A 27784-nucleotide genomic window follows, 5' to 3' on the forward strand; every position below is an offset into this window, starting at 1 on the left:
TGTCACTTAGCAGCCAGCCTACGTCACAAACTGAGCACAGTGTGGTGACAGGGCATTTAATCTGCTGCAAAAGTGGCCACTTACACCCCCATTACTTTATGAGGTAGGTAATGAGAGAAGTGTGCTAAAAAAAAAAAGCCAATCATAATATGAAAATTAGTGTTGAATTAGGAATTCACATGCAAAAACTAATAAGGCTGCTAACAAAACAGTGCACACCATTATAATAAAAAAGAAACTGGCTGATTTGGTTTTACGACCATCAATTATGTTGCCTCCAATTAAAATCGAACATAAATGTTGCTTTTACATCGTCAGTGGTAACATGAGGGCATGCAAATAATGGATACATGAATTCGTCTGCAAAAGTAATCCCTGATGTGACATTTCTCTACTCTCTCTGAGTCTCCTGTGAAACTTAACAATGTCATGTACTTACCAGCTTATCCTAAAGATTACACAGTGACTTTTCTCTGCTTAGCGAGCCAATTCAACATCACCGAAGTGTTTTTCTTCTCAGAAAACCTGCCGTGCGTCGCTCCATCTGCCTCCTTGAGCTTTTATCTGCTTCCGCTCCGCTTCTCTCTCCTACACTGCGCCTGTTTGAAAGAAAGAGGGGTAAAGGTGTCGTCTCCTTCTTCCCCCTCCTCTGTGAGCCACCGACGACACGTGGAGAGAAACAACGTCACGCTTTCGGCAGCTGCAAGACCAGGCAGGTGCATCTGCGCGCGTGGGAGGTTGGTTTCACGAGCGAGAAGGGTTAAAAGTTCATCGGCTTCATGAAGGTCCGTAAACAGCAATGTTTAGCTCAGTATTTGTTTGATGTTACATGCGTTCATTATGTAAGCAACTGTGTGTTAATTTATTTGGGTTTTGAAGAATTTGAATGCCGCCATGATGTTTTTGAGGAGCCCTGCAGAGGAGTTAGCAAAAGTTAAATAATTGTCTTAGCCATAGCTAATTCAATTGACTGAGATAGACCATAAGTTTTTTTCTCCAGCAGTTGGCTGAAAAAGCCTATCTTTTTATTGCTCACCATGCTGTCTTCTGGACAGGGTAAAGAGGCAATTTCTGATGGCCATTCATGAACTACCACAACATGGAACAATATGTGTAAGGTAGGCCTATATTAAGCACAGACATGATCTGCGTAGGGTGGATTCATCTAAAATGGGCCAGTTTTTGGTAAAGGGTCTATTTGATTCTCAAATATTCCATGCACAAGATCTAATGATACTTTTATATATGGACACAGACACAGGTCTCTTGAATAACCATGTGGTAAAAGTGTCTAAAATTACCTTTTCCCAGAAAAATAAAAGTTTATATTAAATTTCTAACTTTTTTTTTTTAATTTAAAAGAGCATGTCAAATACATAAACAAAGGTATTTTACTTTATCATTAAACTTTCCTAAAATCTCTCTATTCCTCTTATTAGTTATGGGTCAGTTTTGCTTTGCCATTCTCTCTTTCTGCATTTTCCCCCTCCTTCACCTCACTTAACACTCTGCCCCCAAACTGAGTAAACTCTGGCCAATAAAAACTGTTGTTAAATATCAAAAAGGGTTAAGGCAACAGTTAAAGATCAGCCATCATTATTGGCAGATAAATTTTAATGAGCTATATTGCTCCAACCTTTTCTGGAGCATTTTACCTGATAGCCAATTTTAGCTGAATTCACCCTGTATGAACAATATGAGATTATCATTAATTGATTACTTTTTCTATTTGATACTAGTGAAAATAACAGTCCACACAGAGTTCTGAAGACGGATTTGGTGACTTGATATCACCACATGGCCCAAATTATGACTTTTTTTAGAAATCATCATAAGAATTACCTAAGGAGACCCATGTTGCCAGATACAGCTGATAGTTTCTAGCCAAAAAACGCAACAAGGCACAAAAGTGCCCAAAATATAACTCACAATCAATATTCTGTCATGTAAAAGCTATTTTAACCACCATGAAAGACATCATAAAGGCAAACTAACAACCCAAGGAGATATCTTAAAATGACAAACAGCAGCAGTCACCTGTCGTAGCTTTCCTATTTTAGGTGCATTACAACCATCTGCAAATCTCCACTTCATGAAAAGTGGAAAGTCTCACAGAGGTGAACAAAAGAGCTACAGACAACTGTGTTTTTGTCAACACAGTTACAATATGTTGAGCTCATATCCATGAAACTCTGCACAGGCACAAAAAACTGATATATTGTACTTAAAATGTGATGAGTTTCCTACAGTACATTCAGCCAGTGATGACAAATGTTTTACCACTAGAGGGGAGTAGAAAAAAATTAGCTGTGGCAATAGAGATGAAATCAAAAAGCTACAGGCAACAATTGCCTAAAGTAGCTCATCTAGCTCTGACAGGCTTCATTGGCTCTGAAGTGGAAAATCAAGTCTAATTTTTAACTTCTAAATATTGAGAAACTAGTATTTTAGGCCTACCTTTTCTGTCCTTTATTGCTGGGCATTTTTTCCTTTCTTTTTTTTCTTTTTGACAGCACACCAAACACTAAAGCCTTTTCTAATTATTTCAAACAGAATAATTGACTTCACTAGTCTTAGTGGCTCTTAGTAGCTTGCCTTATGTTTTAGGTTCTGGTTTTTAAAAATCAACCCAGTTACATTTTGATCTCTAATGCACTGATACCAGAGATAGGACTTCATATGCTTGGTAAACTGTGTGTTTGTGTATGTGTCTGGGCACAATGTGCACATGTGCAATGATAGGTACTCCACATACTGCCGGATCAAACAGCCTACAAACATTTGTGCCTATGTGCTAATCAATCAAAATAAAAGTTATATCTTGACAGATTTATTTTTGGCATTGTCGTATGTGACTGTGTTCATGTTCAAATATGTTTTTGTTTGTATCTCCACTGTCTCGGTTGCAGTAGATCTTGGAGGAAGAACTAAAACATGCCTGGGGAAGATCTGGACTCTGCAGACATTATCCACAACCAAGACAAGAGAGGAGAGCTTTCTGGGGCCAAGCCAAATGGAGGGACCATGGAGGTCAGCAAAATCATGGTCCATTGTAAAGTTAAACTGTGATAACCATATTTTATATTTAACCTAAATAATAATTACTCCTATTTAAGCAACAAAAATGTTTTTTTTTTTTTTAAATTTGTGATGTTGTACAGTTCAGCCCTTTTCAAGATGTAAATCCCTTCTCAGAAAACAGAATTACATTTTTTGTTATTGTTAAAACCATATGGAAAGTAATGCCAGACTAGAGCTAAGCATGATGTACACAAACACCAGGATGCCAGAGAATAAAGTTGAAAGAACTGAAATTAATTTAAGGGAAAATTAACTTACTAATTGTAAAAAGAGAACAAAAAGGCTGAACATTGTCAAAAAGGTTGCAAGTGGCAAAAACTGGCTGAAAAAAAGTTGTGGAAAGCGGTTACTGAGTGGCAAAAATGGGTGAAAAAATTGTGTAAAGAAGTTAAAAATTTGTTACAGTTTTTGTTACAGTGTAACAGTTTTTATATTTGTCCCAAACCATCACTGTTTGGGGTCATGGTTCGGTGCACATTGTCCCACGAAGAATTCATCCAAACCATTAAAAGATAAAATGTTAATATGAATGTAACAGTATTTACTGCCAATCCATGTGGCAGTAATGCCAGTAAACGCTGGCTATTAAACCACCAAAGAAGAAGAGGAAGTAGCTGCGAAACACAGCAGCGAGAGCTGCCAAATCAGTTTGATACCACTAATACAGTTTCACATAAAACACAAAACTTCTTATTTTAAAAAATCCTTGAGAAACCACCTCTCACAGCTCAATGTGTACAACTGCAGATTTTGTTTGCACATTGCATCAGGTGGTGTTTGTTTCTTAGATGATGAGGTTTCAGCCGCATGGTCTCTGGGGTTGTGATTTCTTCAACAGCCTCAATTAGAGTTCTCATGTACTGCAGATCTTAAAATGCACATATTTTACTTACAAACATTCATACATATTTCAAACATCATCATTACTGCTCCATCATGATATCCAGGGTTGACAGTGAATCAAATTCACTTGAGAACATCATGAAGATGTAAATAAATCACCCCTGATTCCTTTTACAAGTGGCTTTCCATGTGAAGGTTTTGATTGAAACAGAGAAAAGGAAAATCCTATTTGATATTCAGACCATAGGCTGTGACTAGCACTGATAACAAAGTGGCTCTTTGGGGAAAGATGAGATGTTGAAGTTTATAAATCTCTGCTAACAAACAAGCCTCTTACAGGTATTAGAAGGTTATTTCATGCCTTATATCTTAAAACAAGAAATCAGTAATTAGTGACTCTGATCAGAATCTTATCCCTGGTTGCTCTTTTCAGCCAGGGTCCAGTGTAAAGGCAGAGCTGCAGGAAGCTGTCAGCACCAAATCTCTGTGATCAACCATCCCTAACATCAGATAAACCCACACAGACAGCAGCACTGATGACTCTTAAGGATCAATGCCTTATTGTGATGTAAGGCTAGTGCTGCTGTTCTTTATTTTTCCTCTGACAATCGTGTGTCAATAGCTGCCAAATGGCTTTTTGCGTTGGCTCTCTGCACGGCAAGCGCACACTGCTGTCAGATAGTGTCGTTGCAGTTTGGATATAATAAAGGATAATAATGGATCTATAATGGACACAGGATGAGGAAGAAGTTGCTTTCTTTCCTAGGGCTTGAACACATTTGCTCCGTAGGCTCAAGAGAGATGAGAGGAGTGACTTTGCATGTTCCTATTATTTTTTTATTGCCCTCTAAATAAGAAGAAGCTGTGTGTTTGGCCTTGCTCGTGTCTTTAACTGTAGCCCAAGAGGCAGGATCAGCGGGATAAACACTAGGCATTCATTTCCAACTCTGGACAGCTTTCTAATCTCACCGGGGACTCAAATTTACTGCCACTCGCAAGCGATGCATAAAGATGGAAAAGGAGGGCAGTTTGCTATGGGTGTCTTCTCCACCAACCATCAACAATATGCACAAAACAAGACCTTTAATCTATTACCTCTGCATAAGGGCGGACAGATAGTCATGTAGTTTATTGGTGACGGCGTTATAAGGAAATAAGAAGCAATGAAAAAAATCCATTGAACATCTTTATTTACGAGCTTTCAGTCTTCACAGAAGCATTCTGTTAATGTCAGATCTCACTTCCTCTGAGGTAGGGGCTCCTTTTTGAGACAATTTGTGTAAATAATCTGCCACACTACTTGCAAATCAACCTGGTGTTCACTTTTTGTTACTCAACCTTTCTTTAGTATTTGTTCATTCCTTCTCTCTTTATATGGAGACAGTCTGTACGGCAGCAAGAAACCAAACATTCAGCTGGGTTAACATGCTCCTAAAGGGCACGAAGTAATATTTATCCAATTGTTGGATCCATTATAACAGTGTGAGTCACAGCAGACTGGGACACAGGTCAGAGGTGACTTCAAATGTCAGAGGACATTGAGATGGACTTCAAATTAATCTCAGGATTACTTCATGTCAGAGAAGACAAAGCAGTTTTTAATCATATGTGAACTACAAAAGATATATTTTACATGGTAAACAATGAGGACAGAGTGATGGACAATGTTTGCTTATCTGTGTTTTACTGACTGAAGATGGTGATTTACACAGACATGGAGGAAGATGTCATTAGGAGTCATTGCTCATTGGTTGAAGGAAACGGTCTCAGACTCAGTGCTTTGGTCAGTGATGAGAGCAATCCATCCTGGTACTTTGTCCAAACGACGCCAGACCTGTCCCTTTCTGGCTGAAAACATCTCATCTGAAATGATTTGCTAAAAATGGAAAAAAAATTTAGTTTTTAGCATTTTGAAAGCTTAAAATAAGAAAAAAAAACATGCTGTTTAGCAGCTATTATGATCCTGGATCATATCAGTGAGTTAAACATAATATTGACTTCTCTTATCAGGGATCAGCGTCATTACATTATAAAATAAACGAAGTTATAGGTGTATATGAACGTCTATTCAGTCTCTCTCCATCAAACTGCACAAATGATTCCATACATTGACCGGAGTTGTCACACTGATGTCACATACCTTTTATGTGCATTTCAACAGTCAGATTTGACTCTAAAATTTAATCTCCTTGTAATAGTTTCTTTTAACGTGCTGGTAAATATACAATCGAGTATTTCCTGACAACACCCCAATTTGTCTGTTGTTTAAAAAAGATAAAATATGCAATAAAATCAGGGTGATGTTGATACCTTGTTTTATTATAACATGGATGTTTTTGAGCCAGCCTCAAGTGGACTCTGTTTTTTTGGTGTTTCCACATTGGCATTATTTTTCTGAAACACATGGCTGATGCTTGATTTCCAGCCAAGTACATGTGAGAATTTCCTAGAGCAACATCAAAGCAGGAAATATCACCATTACAAGGATTGAAATTTAAAACCTCATTTTTAAAATAAATTGTATCTGTATTTGAAAAGGCAGGTTAAAAAACTGTACAGTATTTTGTAATTTCCGCAGTAACACATTTTCTAGTTTTTGGAGTCTAGAGAAGGAATAGTTTTTAAGCCACTTGTCCTGGGTGAATCCGCTCACTTCAGGTATAGTCTATCAGTCTTCCATAACTGTTTCCAAGAGGGTCCATCCCTTTATCAAAATCATCTTACACATACACACTAGGAAACCTGTCAAAAATATGTATTCGAATCAACATACATTAGTGCTGGGCAATTAATTCAGTTTCAGTTTCAACTGCAATTTTTGGTTCCCCACAATCATGAAAACAAGACAATCATGATTAAACAATTATGTCTATGCCAGATGCTGTTATTATGTCTTTAGGTTTTGCCATGTGCTAAGTCTTTCAGTGTTTGTTGAGCCACTTTGGGTCAGTGTAGTTTCAGGCAGGTCCATTTCCTGGTTGAAACAAGCCTCAAAAACAGGAGAAACTCTTGTATTCTATTTTTGAAAAAAAGGAAGAAACTGAAAAATTTCCCATTCATTTTGTTTTTTGTTTTAAAGAAGACTTGAAGAACAAGAAACATGTGACCCAATGGGTAAATTTAGCAAAAAAAATGAATGAATGGTTTATATAGAAAATTTAGCACTAAGATAAAAAGTAAATATTGAAGCAACAATCTGGCAAATTTGTAGCTGTTAACAAATATTTTTGTTGGCTTATGTCTCGTGCTGTGTTCATGGATAAATACTTCCAGCAGTCTAGACTTATTTATTCATAATAATGTATTTTTCCTCTGATTAAAATGTAGTCCATTAATTCACAAACACATGTACAATTAACGCTATTTGTAATACTCCATATAGGGCATGTAGGCTTACAGTGCCATGAAAAAGTATTTGCCCCCTTTCTGATTCCTGAGGTTTTTGCATATTTATCACACTTAAATGTTTCGGATCATTAAACCAATTTTTATGTTTCACAAAGACAACCCAAGCAAGTACAAAATGCAGTGTTAGAATGATTATTTAATTTTTTAACCCTCGTAGCATCTTGGGGACCAAAAGTGACATTTTTTTTTTTTTTTTTTTTTTTTTTTTTTTTTTTTCGGCTCTCAATATACCAGTCAGTTTAAAGGCTAACTGTTTGAAATTTTGCCAATTTTTTTTTTTTTTTTTTTCATTTTTATTTCCTCATTCCAAAATCCTGTGTAATGGAAGTGTATAGAATAGGAGATTTGCATCACACCAACAGTCTTTCACCTTTCATGACCAAATTTGCCACATTGTCTCCCATTATAACAACATATTTTTCATATACTATAACCCTGACATATTATAATGTTTTTTCCATTAATACCTAATAAATCTAAGCCTCTCCCTTCAAAGTATAAGGAAAAGATGTTTCAGGTGTAATGACCCCCTTAAACCACCAGAGGCCATCACATAAAGTTTCAGGGAAATTTCAGTGAAGGCCTAACCTGACACGCCAGATGGATTTGTTCCACACATTCATCTGAGAAAGCTTCAATAGGAAACGCTTGAAAAAAGGCAGAGGATTTGAAAAATCCTCGGAGTATGATTGGGTGAACGTTCTGTCTGTCATATCTCTACGGGCCAATCAGAGCAATAAAGTACGTGACGTAGCCGCTAGCAAGCTGCGCGTGCGCCGCTACTGAGGAATAACACAAAACATGGCGACTACAGACATGTAAGTACTCGACTTTTGTCGTTTTTGAAAAGAAAACAACTCACTGCTGTTCTTTGTTCTTCTTTTCACAAAGAAATGTCGTCGAGTTCTGATAAAACTGGTGCTTTAGCAACATCCACGCTAATTTCTTCCTCCATAACTGCACCAGCTCTTGCTGCTGCTTGTTTACGTCATGACTCTGCTGCGCCTGAGAGTACCGCCCCTCGTAGCTGATTGGTCCTGTCACTTTCTAACCGGGCCCAAACAGTTCAGATGGGAGCTTTGCAAGATGGATTCGCCAGTGAAAAACAAGGAAATGGGCGTATCCATCTTCTTTGCAAGGTTAGTGAAGGCCTGGATGACCTGGGATTTTTTGATTGTCACACACAAACATATACAGACAAACATGCCTGTGCATGGTCCTTCTGTGTCCAGAGGGAATTCTTTCCCTAATCAGTCCTGACTGTCAGATAAATCCTCACTGCTGGTAAAATCCACCTCAGAAACATGCTCCTCATTCTCCTCAGAGGACTGCAAGACTGCAGCAAGACACACACACCCACACACACATACACAAACACTGTCTGTGTTTACATATCTGCAAAAACATGCTATTCCACACATCCAATGAGGCGTCCTTCTGATCAAGAAAAAAAGTGAACTTCAAACACAAGTTGGCTGGTCATTTCTGCAGAGGACAACCATGAAGCGCTATCTGAACTTGGGACAGGCAGTTGCTGCATGTGTGCAGTCGCCTGAGGGGAGTGAGCGGCATGTTTCTGAGGAGGATATGAGCAGTGAAGACTAACCTTGGAGCCAGAAGGATTCAGGGGTGGAGTACCTTCCAGACAGAGAGGGACCCTGCAACTTGACAGGGGAAAACGAAGAGGAGGAGCAGGCAGAGGAAAAGGAGGAGGAAGAGGCAGTGGAGTATGACACCCCTCGATGGAGGTCATGAAATGGTGAAATCCTTTGGTCTCCCTCCCATAAAGTGACACTGCCATTTTTTCCGCCTGCCATTTTGACCTGTCCAAGACTGAGCTTATTATCAATCCAGCCAATCCCACTGTGGAACCACAGATCACTATCCAGCTCGGATCAAATAATGTCATGCCCACTAAGTCTGCCCGAAATCTGGGTGTCATGATTGATAACCAGCTAACCTTCAAGGTTCATGTGGCCTCAATTGCTCGGTCCTGCCGATCTGCCCTCTATAACTCCAAGAGGATCAGACCCTACCTGACAGAGCATCAGCACAACTCCTGGTACCGGCTCTTGTAATATCACGCATCACGACTCCTCTCCTCTGTTGTCTCTAAATGATGGAATGAATTACCCAACTCCATTTGATCCACAGAGTCCCTCTCTACTTTCAAGTGAAAGCTAAAGACCCAGCTCTTTAGGGAACACTATGCACATAGCTAGACTATTCTCAACTGCTGTCTCCAGTGGAAGAATGAGTATCCCAACTTCAGTTGACTTGCACTGTCCTGCCCTAATTCTGGGATTTTCATGCCCAGCTTTTTGTGAGTGACCAGCACTCGGTACTTTGGGCATTAGTTGTTGAAAAGACAATTCAATGGATGGGGATGAGGAGAGATTTGTGTGTTTTTCCCACTGAAAAAAATCAGGGGTTCTAATGACAAAAAGGCTATAAAAACATAAAAAATATTTAAAAATTATAATGCACTTTATATCTATGGATAGGTCTGAAGTTGTTGAAAAGATCTGATGCAGTTAAAGTAAAACAAATATTTATGTATTACATTTTTATAGCACTTTTATGAGGCAGACTGTTTGTGTACACGAGGTTAACAAGTGTAATTTTATTTGAAAACTCTCATTGTGCCAAAAATAATAATGCATTAAAAGCAATATTTTTATCAATTGTTGACATGGTCAAGGCTTGAATCAAGACTGGTTCCCAGTTTTCTCCATTTGTGGATAATAGCTCTGACTGTGGTTTGCTGGGGTCCCAAAGCCTTGGAAATGGCTTTGTAACCTTTTCCAGACTGATAGATTTCAATCACTTTGTTTCTCATTTGTTCTTGAATTTCTTTGGATTGTGGCATGATGTGTTTCTTTTGGAGATCTTGTAGTCTACTTCACTTTGTTTGACAGCTTCTATTTAAGAGATTTCTTGATTCAACAAATCTGGCGGTAATCAGGCCTAGGTGTGGCCAGTGAAATTGAACTCAGCTTTCCAAAAACTGTGGTTAATCACAGTTGACTCATGATTTAACAAGGGGCGTAATTACTTTTTCACACAGGGCCAGATAGGTTTGGATTTTTTCCCCCCCTTAGAAAAATTAAATAATCATTCTAACACTGCCTTTTGTATTTGCTTGGGTTGTCTTTGTGAAATGTAAAAAATGGTTTAATGATCTGAAATATTTACATGTGAAAAAAATTCAGGAATCAGAAAGGGGGCAAAGGTTTTTTTGCAACACTGTGTTATGATTCAGTAAAACACAGTGGATAGCTCTGTTTGCTTTTCTTTTGACATGGAAATCTTTTATTTTGAAATAATTTTATTGGGTCAAATTTTTCCTGTTTTTCTTCCAAGTCTTTCTTGAAACAAAGAACAAATGGACCCAGTTTTTAAATTTTGTTTTTGTTTTTTCATTTTTGTGGTCAAAACAGAAACTGGGAGAGTAAAGCATGTGGCACAGAAATAATCGTGTAATCAAACAAAAACAATAAAATTGGACGAATTTTTTTAAACTTTGTGTTTTGTCTGTCTCTTTTTGCAATTGAAACAAATAAAAGGAAATTAAAAACTTCCGTCATTTTTTTCCAGATTCGTCAAAACTTGTTTACCTGGATTGTCGAAGAATAACTACATTCCTTCATTGTAAATATTTCCAAAAATATTCCATACAAGTTTTCTAATGTTGTTGCCGCTGAATTTAGCGACTCTCTTTGAATGCATTCCTGCACTAGTTTTGTATCACCCCCCTTTTTCACATGTATTTGTTTTTTAATACCTTATTTAATGCTATATGATTACCATTCCAATATAAATATAGTTTGGGACATTACAGGAATTTTAAGTAGGAAATATTTTGCTTCTGTTTAGCCGCACAGTCTCCAACATTTCTACTTAAAATCTCAAATTTAAAGATAGATGATCATTTGGAACAGGAGGGTGTTAGATATTATAATCTTAAAACAAAGTAATTGAAAATGCTGTTGTTTAAATATTGGGACATTAATTTTAATAAAATTCTATTTTTTTCTGTAGTGGATTAGAAGTTAATTGAAGTAACACCACTAATTTGAGTTTTTGTTTGGTTGTCAGATTTTTATATGGCAGCTTGATTAGCAGTCTGCTTTTTAAACCAGGGGCTTTGCTGGGGCTAAAATATGCTGATGAAAAGCCATGACATGTGTTTCACTCAGCTGTTTTACAGACAACTTGCTCGATCTGTCCAGAGGCCCTTTACATCAGCATGCAGAGAGCAGGTGGCGACAGAAGCTCTTAGATTTTTCCACATTCTTCTATCACTTTCTTTTTGCTCTCATTTAGCTTTAATGTTTTTGTAAATGAGAGGAAATAGAAATATAAAAAAAGGACAAAGATACAATGAGATGAGGAGTAAATGTACCACAAAAGAAATAACCCGGTGATTTCTTATTAAAAAATTCAAAGTGCTGTGATATTTCCTGTCAGAGACATCTTCTGAGCAAAACACAACCATTACAACCTTTGTCACACTTTGTTATTTGAATACGACTTACCTTTTTTATTGTTTCAGTTAGGGAAAACTTTTAGATCTCAACACCATAGTCTTTCTGCTCACTTTCACTCATTGATACTCCTTTTTTCTCCTTCATCCAGGGAGAAATTTAATTTCCAAAACAAGAAGCGAAGAGAACAGCCTATACTGCATGATTGTCTAACACAGTTCTCCATGTCTGCCTGGTCAAATATCAATGGATCTGTGTCTGTATTTTATTGTTTTGCTCAATACTCTTAGTTACCTGCCTGTACACAGACATTTTGCTCCACTGCATTGCATCAACACATATTGACTTCTAACAGTTATGCTCTCCACGGTCTGCACAAATGATCCTACAGGAAATTTCCCCTCTGTCCTGGGCGCCAATCTGCCGTATCAAACAGGGATCTAGAAAGCAGCTGACTATGAACCAAAATAATGGTGTGTGACAACCTAGTGCTTTCGCGGGCCAGTCGCTTGTTTGTTTTGGGGGTTCTGCTTTGTCATCAACAGCATGGCTTTTCTAATCTCTGCCACAAAGACAACAATAAACTGTGGAAGGCCCCAGGTTGGCAGCATGTGTGGCCATGACCAGGGGGAGGTTTTGGGGGCTATTTCGCCAGCCGTCAGTGCTGTGCAGCTTTTAGTCTAGCATGAGACAGCCAAGGGTGAGCACCCAAGTTTTCACACATTAAAGGTGCTGAAGGGAACCGAGCACTCCAGGGGATACCACCAAACCCAGAGGAGAGAAGTGTACCACCATGTTCAAGACCAGCTACCTGCGCGAGGTGCGCAAGGAAAAGTACGAGCGCTCAGATGTCTTTGACGAGGAACCCGAGGACTCTGAAAGCTCTGCAGGCATCTCAGCCATCCAGGGCTGGGAGAGCCTTCAGGAGCTCAACAGCCGCTTTGCTCGGTACATCAACAGAGCCCGAGTCCTTGAGCAACGCAACGCCGTATTCCGCAAGCAGCTGGAGACACTGCAGCGGATGGAGGAGGCCAGCGGGCTGGAGGAGGCCTTCACAGAGCAGATCGAGGTCAACAGACAACGAATCAGGGAGCTGGTGTCTGAGCACACCAAGCTGGAAAGAGAGCTGAAAGATGTGTGCCGCATGCTGGACGAATTCACCAGCAAGTAAGTGGTTCGTTTGATGAGTGTGTCAAGGACAGATCTTTCATCAGACTGACTAGGTTGTTCAGAAATCTTCAATGGAGAGAAACAGACAAAGAACCATAACAGCAAGAAAGAAGTGAAGATGTTACTTTGATCTAACCCGAGGAGGTGACTCATTGAGAAAAAAATCTATTTTCCTCCCCAAAGTAGCAGAACAGTTAACAAAACTGCCTACAAATAATGATCAGCTAGTAACATCAGATACATAACTATGTAAAAACCTAATCAAACAGGAGAAACTATGAATTTAGACGTTTATTTTGAAGCAATCAAGCAAACTAAAAGTATGTATGAAGAGTTCATTTGCAAAAATGTAACTAATTCTCTCAAAGTTTCATAAACATTTTTAAAATTTGTGTACTCCAGGTAAAATCAATTTTTAAGATACCTCTATTTGTTCATGTCATTTTATGTTGTTTATTCCTTCTGCATTTTAAAGAATAAAATGCAAAAATGACAAGGATAAATAATATACAGTGTAGGAGGAGTCAGAAAACAGAGCAAATTCAAAGCCTCCACCTAAATAATCTTAAAATGGTAATATTTACAAAATTAGACGCACATTATTGAAACACAAAAATAATACAAGCATGTAATTGTTGTAAAGTAATAATTAACAAAAGACCACTAGGGATTTCTATATACCCAGAACAGCCAGCTGGTAAAATTGACCCATTATTAGAGTGCAATTGTTTTCAGAAATGGCACTGACCAAGAGAAATTATTTAACCACAGACAACGAGCAGCTCATTTACCCCAGGACAAAAGAACTACATGACAGGTAATGATTAGTCATACTCTAAATCTTTTTAGGACTCATCGCTCTTTCCTGAAACTTCTATGAACATCTGGCTTTTTCTTCACATAAAGCAATGAGCAAATCTACTGGCACGTCCCACTCATGAGTGTCTTTTATGCCTGTGGTATCCATGTTGAAGGTTGATCTATGACTTGTGATTAGGTAGTGCAGTAATAGAAAGGTTTTTCCAGCATCCCTTGTTTATTTGCCGGTGTGAAATAAAATGGAGAGAAATTTAATGGTTTGTTATGGGTTAAATTTCCTCACGTCCATTTTATATATGATTAGACATTTATAATATTTAGATTCATGTTTACAATTTTTTATGACACCAGGTACTGCAAAACAAACTCTTAGAAAAGGTCAATGACTGAGAGACTTATTAAAATATACTTTGACACATTAAAAGAACAGCCTCGGGTGAATTTTAACTGATTGTGGTTGTAGTTTTAAAAAAAAAGTGAATTTCTACTTCAACAAACCAACACAATATTTGTCTTATTTATTTTGCCTGGACTACACAATAAAAATAGTAAGTTTTAGGTAAATTTATGCAAAAGGGTCTGATCTTGCAATTGAACTCTTCATACAGATATATGAAGAAAAAAAGGGAAAATATTAGTTTTTTGTAATTATTAACCATTATAGAAATAAAAACAGAATTAAATATGTCTATCAATCCTTGTGATGTCCCTTTTAATGCTGATGCTGTAAAATCTATGAGTAAAAGTGTTCAATAATTTTTTTTTAATATCAATCAGAGTAATGGTGATGATTTTTGCCATAATTAAGCAGCGTTACATTTTAGAGCATGGCTTCACTTCTAAGCTTTTAAATCTTAGCCTTTATTGCATATTTTCATCACTCAAATTGAAATTTTTATTATTTACAAAAGAACTGGTCTAATTTAGTTTAGTTTATTAGCACATTTATAAAAGCAGTCAGTGAATAAAAGTAAATCAAATGTGTAGTTGAGGCAGAAACCCATTTTGGGCTTATCTCAAAACCTCACCTAGTGAGATCAACAAATAACCCTGCCACAAACAAGTACCAAATGACTTATTTTTATCTAAAATTAAATAACAAAAAAAATCAAAGAAAAAAGCAATTCTGTATAATAATATACAGAAGTTCTGTTGATAATAATAATGGTAACAATAAGTATAATAATGTGGCTTTGCTTATAATTACAGAAATCAAGCCATCGAAATAGACATTACACCAGAATAATGTTACATTACAGCATCACAGATAAATCCTCCAAACCTCTCTTTCTGTTAAACTGTTAACACGTTTTTTTAATAATGCTCGCTTCATATTAAAACAATGTTTTTGTAAACTTTTTAATTTTGTCTAAGTTACTCTGGATAATTCAAAGATGGCACTGTTACAGTATTAAAAAAATGTATGTCTTTGTTGTGACGGAAAGTCATTTGAAAGTATCAGCACTCTCCCAGTAATCGATAAATTTCAGCTGTCTTTGGGTTACTATAGGCCAAACTATTTTAGTGACCAGCTGAGACGGATATCAACCATCTCTGGGTAAACTGACAGATGAAGAGAGACAGAGCCTTTAAGATGAATTTGTCAATTTGCCTTTCCTCATTGTGAACAAATATGGAATTAAATATACTAAATAAGACATTATTGAAGGAAGGTATTATTTGTTAGTTAATATGAATATATCAGGGAGCACTGCTTTTTGAATCAGGAAATAATCAAAAATTTTTGTGTCGCAGATACAGAAATGAATGTGGTTATCAAGAACAGCTACGAGGCACACTGGAACAGCTAAATAAGGTATGGTATTTATTTAACCAGGAAAGCCTCATTAAGATCAAGAATCTCAATCACAAGGCAGCAGCACAATTACAGACATACACACACAGAAGATGCAAACTATTACAAAAACAAATTAGTCAGATCTAGGTCATACAGCAATAATTAAAACATCTACAACCTCATACGTCATCCTCCAAGACCTTTTATTTACTTACACTGTAGTAGATTCCTAGCTGAAAGCGTGGCATACCTGAAACTACCTTTACCAATTTCAAAACAGACTGAAATGGGACTCACTTCTAGTCTAGTAATAATAAAAAGGTATTCAGGTTGCATTACAATGTATTATTTCCTGAAACAACCTTTGAATCTGAGGTTTTGTCTGGATATAATCAAGCGTTATAACAGTTAGCACCAACCTCGAAGTGAGGACCCTATTAGAATGCATGGAATTTTTATCATTATTCTCCTGCTTCTTTAACTATTTTTGGTGGCCTGAATGTGTCCGTAAATTCACCAAATCTTGCACATGCATCAAACCTGGTGAAAATTTGACATTTTGGTGGTTGAACAGATGGCTTTTTGCTAAATTGTACAAATTCTGGCATGTCAGACAGTGAATCTGTAATCAGTTTCTGAAGTAAGAGATAGCTCTACTGAGGTCAGATTTACAGATTAAGGCTAGGTAGGACAATGAAGAGTTTTCCCGTGTTATTAAGAGCATAGTTAATACAGTAGTTGCTACAGTATGCTTTTGTGACACTTACAATTTTAAATAATCCCTTACCTTTGTTTTTCTTTGGGTTGCCTTGTTTCCCTCTTCTCTTCCGCAGGAGGCTGACAGTGCTCTGCTCAGAAACCTGGAGTACCAGATCCAATCACAGTTTCTGCAAGATGATATTAACTCAACCAGAGATAGACACAAGAAGGTCAGCGGCCTTTTTGGCTATCGATTAAAAACTAACCAACCTCAAGATTTACTGACCGGAAACTCACTTACTGTTCAAGCCAAATTTCCCCAAGTACTTTAGCAACAATAACATGCCTTTACAATTATAATCAAGCGTGAGCTTGCATTTTTAAAAGGGGTCAGGATTAGTACAGCATAGGAAATACTTCGCTTCTGAGCTTAAAATTTGTTAATTTTAATTAAAGTACATCACAGCCTTGGTATCTTAGACGTCTCCCTGGGTTTGCATCCCTCCCCCTGGCCGTAAGGGCTTCTGCTTGATCACTCTGGTCTAGTCTGGGGAAATGTAGTGTTGCATAAATAAAACAAAGGACTAAAGAAATCAAAATTTTTGTCAATGGCTAACTGACACAGTCGTAATCTTTGTTGGTAAATTAATATGAATTGATGCAAGAGAACATACATAATCCCAGAAGACATAGGGTGAAACTGTTTTTGAAATAGCTACAAAATATTCTATATCATTGCTCAACACAGTTTATAAATCACCCATATTGCTACCATTATATTGTTCTTCATTCAAGTGCATCTGTGTTCTGAGGGTTGTTATTCTCCTTGCTTTATTCACATTCAGTGGAGAAACCTAATCCATACCAGGAATATGAAGTCAAAGTTCCATAGAGATCAGTGTTGTCATTAGTACTCAAAGCACAAAACCTCCACAAATTGCTGAAGGATTTGTTTGATGTACCTGGGGCTTAAGCAGCAATATACCATATGTGATGTGAGTGAGGGAAAGGATTGCAGAGGGGCACGATTCTTGCAGGAGCCCTGCATATGACAAAGCTGATATATTAGCCTCTGTGCAGTGGAAATGGCTTGGAGGTTCACCAAAATGTGGACATACTGTATATAAGCTGAGACCAGAAAAAAAAAACAACAGAAAGGTTATGTAATGCATCAAGTGCACTTTCCATTGCTTGAGCAGCTTCTCTCTTTTTCATTTACACCCAACGCTGATTTAGCTATGAATTAATGCATGACTCTGCAGATTTGAGATGAGCATATCAAAAGAAACTGGGGTTTCTTGATTATGTGGGAAAGAATAGAAAAGATATGACGCCATGGTCTTTTATACCTGGGCTTTGAAGTATTCCCCGCAGAGAGAGGACATATTTCTTCTCTTTATTGCAGCATCTGAGATCATGCTTGCACAAATGGATATGGAAAAAAATTATCTGTAAAAATGCTATCACCATAAATGAATATATATTACAGTTTAAGGAAAATTTTCTGTTTGATACTTCATTCTCTGAACAAGGAAGTGCATAATAACGAGGTTACACATGCTTGTCTGACACACAGATAACATGATTGAAGTTTGCAAAAATGATATTGCCCAGGGATGCTCTTCTATCTGTTGTGTATTTATGTTTCTTTTCTGTTTTCATCTCCCATACAGAACCTGGCAGAGATCCAGACCTATGTAAACATTTTGCAGCAAATCAACCAGACTCTTCCCCTCACTCCCAACGTGTCAGTGGGCATCTCCGAGGTGAGGTCACTAATGTTAGCACTACATGTGTGTTTCTTTGTGTTCTGCAGTCCCTTAGAGAGATTATGTGCAACAGTCGTGACTATGCTTACACAGTAGGTGAGATTACTGGCTTTAGGTCCAACTGAAAATACTCTCACAGGTTGTAGGATGAAAAAATTAAAGTTATCTGCCGCAGATTTTCATTTCATCTGTGTTTGAGTGAATGTCAAGATGATAAGCAGTGACAATCCATACAGACGTCATGCCAAAATTAAAGTTAAAACATCCTGGTCAGACAATCAGCTACTGTTAGCATTCAGTATCTTAACCCTTTAAGCGCCAAAGTTGCAAAATTGCGACAAGCAACATTGCTGAATTAAACAGGCTCTAGCTGCAAATATAATGCCTAATGTCGTTACTACTTTAGACCAGGAGATAGCAGACATGAGTAACTTCAATCCTAGCAGCATTTGTGGGTGTGTTTCTATTCAAAGTTTTGGAGAGAGACCCCCGGGTCAAGGAGACAAGGAAGAGGTGGTTGTAGTCAGAGCGTAACAGAGAGAAAGACAGCGAATTGTAGCAAGAATACTCACAATGCTGGGAGGAATAGAGGAATAATCACCCTCTGACATGACGTTCAGTCGTGAAACTGGGTGAGACTGACGGTGTGTCTGTGAGCACCGACAGCGTGTCCGTGCGCCATGATAGTCCACAAGCAGCACATACTGAGGCCAATGCTTTGCCTCACTGAGGGAGGGGATGTGGTGGGGGTATCGGGGTGGTCAAAACACAGAGAATAGTGACGGAGGTAGGGAATGAAAAACACCATGGAGGGAGGGGCAGCCATGTTAGAAGCCATGGAAGAAAACACACAGCCAATGGCGGTGGAGGCCGCCTGGTGATCTGAGAATATGCAAATTAGATGAGTGAATTTACTCCCATCACAAACTTTGGGCCATACTGAAGATTTTTTTCATTTACAGTATGCCTTTATCTCTTACCACTTTCGAGCTACAGCCTTTTGAAATCTTGATATCAAAATTGAATATTTTCTTGAAAAAACTCTGGCACCCAAAGAGTTAAAGGCTACTCTTTGAAATTCAGAAGAATTATTAAATCATACCAATTTGTTTTGTCACATGATATTTTCCCCCTTTATTGGGTAGGACTGCTAAAGAAACATGAAATGATGATGTACACCAAAATGTATCAAGCCAGTCTGTGTTAATTTCTCTACTGTCAGGCCCCTTGTGAAACTTACACAATGACACAACAGTTGGTGGCAATATTGGGCAAATAGACACTGTTCCACTAACAGAAGACAGTCTGGTTGCAGAACTCTATTGTCGGGCCTGAGGTGAAGTTTACAGTTTTACCACAGTTGTTAGATGTAACAAGCTTAAACTTTGTTTTTTACCTAATTACATCCAATGTTGATTTTAAAAATACCCCATCAGGGTAAGGGTTAGTAGTAATGAGCCAAGGGATTGTGATGTAAAAGGGTATGAGAGTAGTGCATGTGATTCAAGAAGTCTCTGGGCTACAGCAATACCTGCCCCTTTTGGGGGACCTGAGAGTGGCGAGGAGGCTCATTACTGCTATCAACTGTGGTAAAGCAGTACAATAGGTCGTTTCCACCAAGCAGTCCTGCTAAGTTCAGTGCAGAACGGCACACATTTTTTTGCATTTCCATAGAGCAACTGGCACCCTTCCATAGGGGTACCAATCTTACCTGTCCATCCCAAAAAGGTGGAGCTAGACATACAACAGTAGGGGGCTGCACTGATGTCACATCAGTGCGCAACACAGCTGCTCGGCTTCGGGCTGCAAAACATGGAAGTCTCTGTGAGGAGCAGCGAAAACGGGAGAAAAATGGACTAACGTCTGCAGATAAAACCTAAATCACTAAAACAGATAAAGATGAGGATAATTAAATTCAGGTAAAAGCCAGAGTAAAAAGGTAGGTCTTGAGTTTGTTTTGGAAAACAAAGCAGGAAACTGGCTGATAAAAACAATGATAATCTGAGGTGGCAGTTTTTATCATATGAAAAGAGATGGATTAATTCCTCTGAAACTCAAACAATTGCTAGGAGTTGACCTCTTGCTAAGCTCCATCCCCTGAGCTTACTCAGACAAACAATCGGTGCCTGCCCAAGTTAATGATAGTTTTTAACTGGGTGGTGCTATAATTTAAATCTAATGCTATGGTTAAAATTGATGCCCAGTTGTCTAAGAATGGACTTGAGCTTGTATTGCTCTTTTCTGGCCATCTGATTACTTAAATCACCTTTACACCCTAGGTCACACCTACACATTCATACCCTTTCATGCACCGATGGAGGTTCCTATGTAGAATTGGCCATCAGTATAAGCTAATTTCATTCAAATATTCATACCCATATACACACAGTCAAACTGGGGTTAAGTGTTTTGCGCAAGGACTGTAGAAGCTGGGAATCAAGCCTACAACCTTATGATTGTGAGACAGCTGACTTTACCTACTGAGCCACACTTGCCCCAGAACAAAAATACTAGGTTGAAAAGATGATATAAAGAGTTGACATTACAAAGCTGAAGTTTGCCATAGTGTTAGCAGTGTTTAGCTTACTTTTGTAACATTAGGTAGAAAAGTTTGACACAAGATGAGGTTATACAGGATGTTACTGACAAAGTGTATGAGATTATACTTGTGACGGTGCAGCAGACTTTGCTATCCCTATGTTACCTTACCGTAAAACAAATTTAAACACCCTTGTTTTTATTTTTGAAGCTGAACTTCTGTGTGGACTGCTGCATACCCCAAGCAGGTCATTTAACCATTTTCCTGAGTTATAACTGTATAAATTGAAATTAAACTGTCAAAGAAAATGTGTAATGCATTTCAATGGCGGTCTTGGAGTCAATGTTTGAGTGCATTTTGTAGCTCCAAGCAATGTGTCATTAACTGAACGGTGGGGCCTTAGTCCTCTTGTACCTACATTTTTCTACAAGCATTTCCTATTTTAAAATACAACTGCTATAGATACTCTGAAGTAAAATAAGCTAAAAGTAAAAGGTAGTGTTTCACAATATGGGGAATGTGTTAATTCTTGGTTAAGGTAATGCTTACTACTACTATTTAAGTATGTTAATAGAATATTCTTTTTTTACCCTAACGTGTTGTTTCATGTTACATCTGTTTTATGACTGTATGTTATAACTGATGTCACCACCTTGCTACTTACAAACAGATTTACCTATATACACAAATATGTACACACTATATCAACTTGGAGAATGTGTCCCGTTTAATTGAAAGTTGTAACTGGTCTTTACTGGACTTCTCAGTACTAGACAGTTTGTGAGGAAGAGGCTGTAAGTTTGTTTTGCCATTTAGTAGTGGTATACGATGACTATGGTTTCTCAAATTCCACACTATAGTAATGCTACATGAATAAGATTTATTGCTGAGAAGGTGTGATTGGCTGTAGACTAACAGTAACAAAAGCGATATTGAAAATGTTGTTTCACCTGAAATTTTTGCCTGATGTCCCTTAAGAGCACAATTTAAGTAATTTACGCTGTTTTGATACCCTTAAATCATACAACTCACTGTTGTACAATATTGCTATAAATTACCTCAGCTCAGCGTCCCATCATATGTGTGCTATCAGATGAAAATGACAAAAACACTTTGGATGTATTTCCACCTGCATTTGTCTATATATATTTTCAAGTGTATGATTAAGTCAAGCAGTGCTATGGACACAAGTACTGTCATGATTTTCAGTGTGTGAGGATTCATAATTATGGGGGCTTTGGAAGAATGGATGAGCACGTGTGAGGAAGTGTGACCGGGGTGGGGGAGGGTGTTCTCAGAGGTAAAGCTACTCTGGATGGAGATGGTTTTTTTTTTATTGGTTGATTTAAATCTCTGAGGAGTAAGTACTAAAGATCATTTGTTCTCCTCCTGGCTTTTATATAATAATGCATGGAAGAACATCACATCACACGGAAGAACAGGAGAAGAGAAAAAGACATACTAGTAAATGCCGTTATACAGATATATATATATATATATTAGGGGTGGGACAAAAAAATCGATACACTGAAATATCGCGATACTTCCTGGCGCAATATTGTGTCGATATTTTAAAATGCAGTATCGATATTTTATTAATTGGCTAATTATTCACGTTGTTGGTGCGGTAGTTTGTGGTGCAATTTCACCCCTGACCGCTAGTTGGCGGCAGGCATCGCCAGCTGGCAGTTGACTCTTGCTTCTTCTCTCTTGAGACAACAAGATCACACGATACTTCCGGTCTGCGTGAGCCGGTTGCTTGTACCTACTAAGTAGAGCGACTTCTGCCGCCTTCATAGTGGATGTGTAGACTTATTTTGGCTTCCAAAACATTAACGACAGCACAAACTTAGACAGGAGTTAGACAGTCGTTTGCAAGATATGCCACGCCAGAGTAAAATACTGAGACAACACAACGAATCTACTAGTTAGGCATCATCGCGTTAGCGCTACAGCTAACGGCTAACGTCAACAAACAAGCCCGTCGAAGCTACCGCTGGTCTCTACTCATGCAACCATAGTCACAGTCATATTATTTGTAAGGACCTGTCCCGTGTAGTGTCGTTAAGAATGACGGCTTCGGTAACAAGAAAGAAATACTGGCCTGTCACGTCATGCCCTCCGCAAAACACAGTTCATAAGTCTTAAAGCTGGACGTGACGATCAGCTCGTCTCCCATAATCTCCCTCCACAAACACATTATGTGATGACATAAAAAACTGATAAAATATGAAATATAAAGGATTGGAGTACATTCACTCTATAATAATTTATTCCCCTTTCTTAAAAAAAAAAAAAAAAAATCACGGTAGCATTTTAATTCAGTGCAACAAATGGGGAAAATCCTCATCTTCAGATTGAACAAAGATAGGTAAAATGCGAGATGATGCAGGACTATATATTTTTTTAAATAGCTTAATTCTACATTGTTAAATTCGATATTAACTTAAAATTACATAATAAGTTGTACATATATATACTACACACATATGTTTAGACTTTATGCACTTCATATTCAGTATTTAGCTCAGTCTGTGTCAAATTCTGTGAAATTGATATTAAATTGTTGTGAATAAACTGAGAAACCCTGCACTTGACCATTTTAAAACTATTTTGTATTCTCTAGTTAGACATATTTTGTGATGTATTGTTATACATATGTGATGTGCATTTTTCCTGATATAGTCTGTAGGCATCATTATCATTCATCTTTTTCACTGGTGTTTAAAAAGCTAACAAAAGATTGCAAAAATCGGCAATATCGTAGAATCGCAATTTAAATCGAATCGGCACCTAAAAAAATCGAATCGGGAGAAAAGTGAATCGTCCCAGCCCTAATATATATGTATGTATATATATATATATATATATATATATATATATATACACAGTACTGTGCAGAACTTTCATGTGGCGGATTGACACAACCCAGGTCTGCTCAGCTCTGAATGTCCTTGCATTTTCCGAGGGGCATGGGAAAATAATCTGTTGGAAAAATAACAGAGTCCCGGGTTGTGGAACCTTTGGCCCCACATGAATCCATAGCAACCTATATGCATAATATGTCCCCTTTAAATTGATACCATGATTTCAGTGCAGGAATCCACACACTGTATCGTTAAATTAGCAAAGGAAGCCTTGTAGATCTTAATATGGAATTGCCCTGAAATGGATAATGCCATTTGATACAGGAGCTCCTCTGTCAACTTTAACTATGTGACCTCAGGTGAGGTATTAAAAACCACACACATTCTTTTCACTTCATATTTAACTACGCTGAAGTCAGTCTCTGAATGCTCCCCTTATAAATACTTAATGAAATAACATCGTAAAATGGAAAACAAGTAAAATGTCTTGTTGTACCTTTGCATTTGTAAAATGATTTGTGAAATTATTCTGATGGACTGAAATTTGAAATATAGGCTTCTTTGCCTGTGTCGAAATACACTTGTCATGAGTGAATCCATGCTGTAGATGTAAACTGTTTCCTGTTGCATGTTCTCATTCATGAATGCTTGATGTTTCCAGGAGCAGGAGAAGCTGCTGGCCCAGAGGAAAGTGCCAGGGCTGCAGAGTCAGCTTGAAGAGTTCAAGAGCGCCCTCTGTCAGCTGCAGGCTCAGAAACAACGCCTACAGACTGAGGTTGGTCACTGCATCATTGTGATTTCATGCAAATAATGTTCTTCTTTTGTGAAGCCTGTATTTACAGACATGTACAATTAGATGGATTTCTATCAAACACAATCTCTAAATGTACAGTACTTCCACTAGAAGTAGACCAACAAATTTAAGATCATCTTCTATTTAGATTTCTGCAGATAGTTTTAATTGTATGATTAATAACTGATTGGTCCTCTTGGAAAATAAAGAACAGCGACAGCAAGGATATTAAAGAGCATAGGTGTTTATTTAAAGAGCCGTATCTCTCAGACTAACTGCTGAAGACAAAATTACTGTAAATAAACTTATTCCAAGCATGTATTTATTTTAACAATAATTGTCAATTACTTTTGCCATTTATTTTAGCTTTTATGTATCTTTCATGAAACAAGCACCTCAAAGATAAAGATAGTTTAAAGGTCTGTAGGTAAAGGTCTTTGCAGCCTAAATACTAGTATTGTTGTGCAAGAATATCAGTGTTGCAGAATAACCACTAGATGTCAGCCATGACCACCTCATGAAATACAAGCTATGTTTCATCAGGGACATTTTTCATTGCACAGTGAACTACTGTTGTGCTGTTTTATTTTGTTATATCCTGCCTCTGCTTTTTCAGACTTCAATGTTGGAACAAGCCATCAAAAGTACACAGGAGACGTACGATGATGAGATCCAGATGTACAATGAGCAGATTGAATCCCTGCGAAAGGAGATTGAGGAGGCTGAGAGGTCTTTAGAGAAGTACACCAATGAATGTCGCCACCTTTCCATGTACCAGACATCTCTGGAGAACGAGCTGGAGAGGTACAAGAGGATCATCGAGAACGAAGACAACAGGTGAGCTGCCTCTACTCAGGTACTGGTAATAAAGAGATACCCCAACACAGACCCTCCTCTGTATGAATAAAAGGCTTATACTAACTTATTTTAGGTCTGTTTCATAGTTATAGAAGCAACAGAGATAGTAGCTTATGTCCTGTAGAATCCAGGATTGTCCAGCAGATGGCACTGTGTGATAACAAATGTATCTTTACAGTACTAGGAAAACTATTAAAGTGGTTGATTTTTGTTTTAGTAAAGATATTTTCGTACAAGAGTAAGATCTACATATTTTATCTTACCTGCACTTTTTTAAAAATCTTGTAAAGATGTCTCTCCCACATATCACAGCTGCTCAGTTGCATGTTTGACATTTCGCTGCTCTCTTCCCTGCAGGTTGAATTCAGCGATAATTGGCACTCCCATTACCCTGTTCACCACTAATTATCGCTTCGCTCACACACCCACTGCATCAAGCCGAGGGAGAGGTAAGGCCGCCATAAGAACATCACAGTGAGACTTATTGTCAGGGACACAATTAACTGCAAATGAGATAACTTAACGCCCTCAGTAATGTTTTTTGTCTTAAACATAGCAGACCCTTTGTGTGTTAGTGTGCATCCCTTTTTAGTTCTCTTCATTCACAACTTTTAACTAGCTGACTGATGACTTTGCTTGTGATCAGATATCACCCTGGCCATCCAAGATATCACCAGCATCAAGCCCCGCCAGAAGATCCTGGCAAAGAAGGTCTTCAAGAAAAAAGAGCTGTCCCCAAAAGATGTGATTGACAGCGGCCAGGAGGAGAGGAGTGAGGGAGCCAGTGGAGATGCTCAGGATGAAGATGCAAAGGGGATCCCATATGAGGAGGTGCAGGAGGAGAGGGTGAAGAGAAGCGAGCACAGGCCTGTTATTACCGGAGTGTCTCCACAGGACGTCCCAGATGGAGCTCAGATCAGCAAGGCCTTCGATACTCTTTGTAATATCGTCAGAGACAGAATGAGGAAGTACAAGAAGCCCGAGCCAATTGCCGACTTTTACACCAAGGGTCGCTATGTTCTCGTCACTGGTGATGGCAGCTACCCGGATCCCTGCTTCTTCACCTCCACGCCATCAGCCGGCCATGTCTTTGTCACTATCAGAGATGGAACGACGCCTCCATGTGAGTCATATGGACACAGAACTCCCTCTCCTACACCTCAGCCACTCGTGATCCCTGAACCCCTCAGCCCCACCGAGCCTTCCAAGGGCGAGGAAGGAAAGGATGATAATAAGGGTGGAAGGGGTAAAGACAATGGAGGTACAGGGAAGCCCAAGGATTTAGAACCTCAGCCTAACTCCAAAGATCCAAGCCCAGTCCCTCCACCCTCTGGGCCGAGCTCCGGCCCTAAAGATCCCACCCCAGCTGCTGACCAACCTAAGAAAAACAAGGACGATGTCGGTCCTGGTGGGCCAACTCCAAAGCCTGCACCTCGAGGTACCAGCACCAGCTCCAGCTCTAGCACCAGCTCCAGCAGCTACACCCCCGATGCCTTGAGCTACGAGAAGGTGGAGGTGGTGGAGTCTGTGGAAAAGTTCTCCAATGGCCGCAAGATGAAAGGTTATGAGGAGACTTCCATGGTGGTGGAGACCATGATTGAGAAGTCCAGCAAGAAGAAGCACTGAAAACAAAAAACCTGCCATAAGAGCCATTTGTGCAAATCCACCAGGGTCCTAAACGACCCAGGACAATCCTGATGTTGAAGTCAGGCTACATAAATGCAACTGTTCCTCAAACTTCTGTAACAAGACCATCGTTCACATTCCTGCTTTGATAGTCAACCCTCTTTCATTTGCTTGCAGTCTCTGGTCTTGCGTCCAGAATACGTTTGGCTGGTTCCATAAGTAATGCTGTTGTTGTTCGATCTAACACCCATGCTCATGCTGAGTCCTTTACTGTCTGAAAACTTGGGAAAATGAAAACTGAAGCTCCACCAATAAATTTTTTAATGAGAAAAGAAACAAGAGAAGTTGTGCCACCCTTCTGAACTCTGTCTTAGAACTCCAACTTTCCCCTCTGAGCTCATTTGTTTAATTGGATGCCACTGCCTGCCCTCAGCACAATTTTGCTGTGTATTAATTTGCTTTGATATATTGAATAATAAATATAATTCAAACATCAACTGATGTTGTTTTTTTGCCAGACATTGAACATTATACCATTTCCAAAAATGATTTAAAAGGAATAAAACCACTTAAACACAATGTGGATGTGTATGTGTTGACATTTTTAAATGTTCTACAGACTAATATTTCTCTTTTCAAAGCTGCTGCCCTTCTGGTTAAGGTAACATTCATTTGTCCTTAATAGGATACGAGTGGAAATGAATGAAAGGTAGAAAAATTATCTTTGATATCAAAGAAACAATAAGGAACTAAATTAAATGTGTAAGAAGAAGACTTAGAAGTGTATTCAAGCTGGTGGAACTATGATTAAATGCTTTGAGCAAACAAATGTGACATTAAATCTCAAAAGAGGAGCTATAAAAAATTAAAAGAAAGCAGGAGAGTGTGATACATTTGTGCATTTAGAAAAATTAGATTGTTTCCCCTGTGCCTAGGTAGTCTCTAGAGTTTTTAAAATGAATACAATTTCCAATAAACCATGTTGCAAAAATGTTTTTCCAGTTTTTCGCTCAGTTCCTCTAATCTT

The 27784-nt window shown here is 38.3% G+C and overlaps 1 protein-coding gene across 12 annotated transcripts; it reads left to right on the forward strand.

Annotated features, from left to right (window-relative positions):
• The first annotated feature begins 654 nt into the window (after positions 1-654).
• LOC121510906 (filensin) lies at positions 655-27336 on the forward strand. 12 transcript variants are annotated; one of them, XM_041789255.1, is made up of 12 exons: positions 655-785; positions 1056-1118; positions 2910-3030; positions 10930-10983; positions 11971-12986; positions 15564-15624; positions 16440-16535; positions 17979-18071; positions 24142-24255; positions 24890-25110; positions 25489-25580; positions 25778-27336. In XM_041789255.1, exons 5-12 carry the CDS (start codon positions 12613-12615, stop codon positions 26755-26757), a joined length of 2031 nt encoding a protein of 676 aa, XP_041645189.1. In that variant the 5' UTR covers positions 655-785; positions 1056-1118; positions 2910-3030; positions 10930-10983; positions 11971-12612; the 3' UTR covers positions 26758-27336. The 12 variants fall into 12 exon arrangements, with proteins under 12 accessions (XP_041645189.1, XP_041645191.1, XP_041645192.1 ...); XM_041789257.1 differs by having other exon boundaries at positions 10930-12986; XM_041789258.1 differs by lacking the exon at positions 10930-10983 and having other exon boundaries at positions 12211-12986.
• The last annotated feature ends 448 nt before the right edge of the window (positions 27337-27784 follow it).

This window comes from Cheilinus undulatus, linkage group 6 (assembly GCF_018320785.1).
Source record: "Cheilinus undulatus linkage group 6, ASM1832078v1, whole genome shotgun sequence".
Classification (NCBI taxonomy): Eukaryota; Metazoa; Chordata; class Actinopteri; order Labriformes; family Labridae; genus Cheilinus; species Cheilinus undulatus.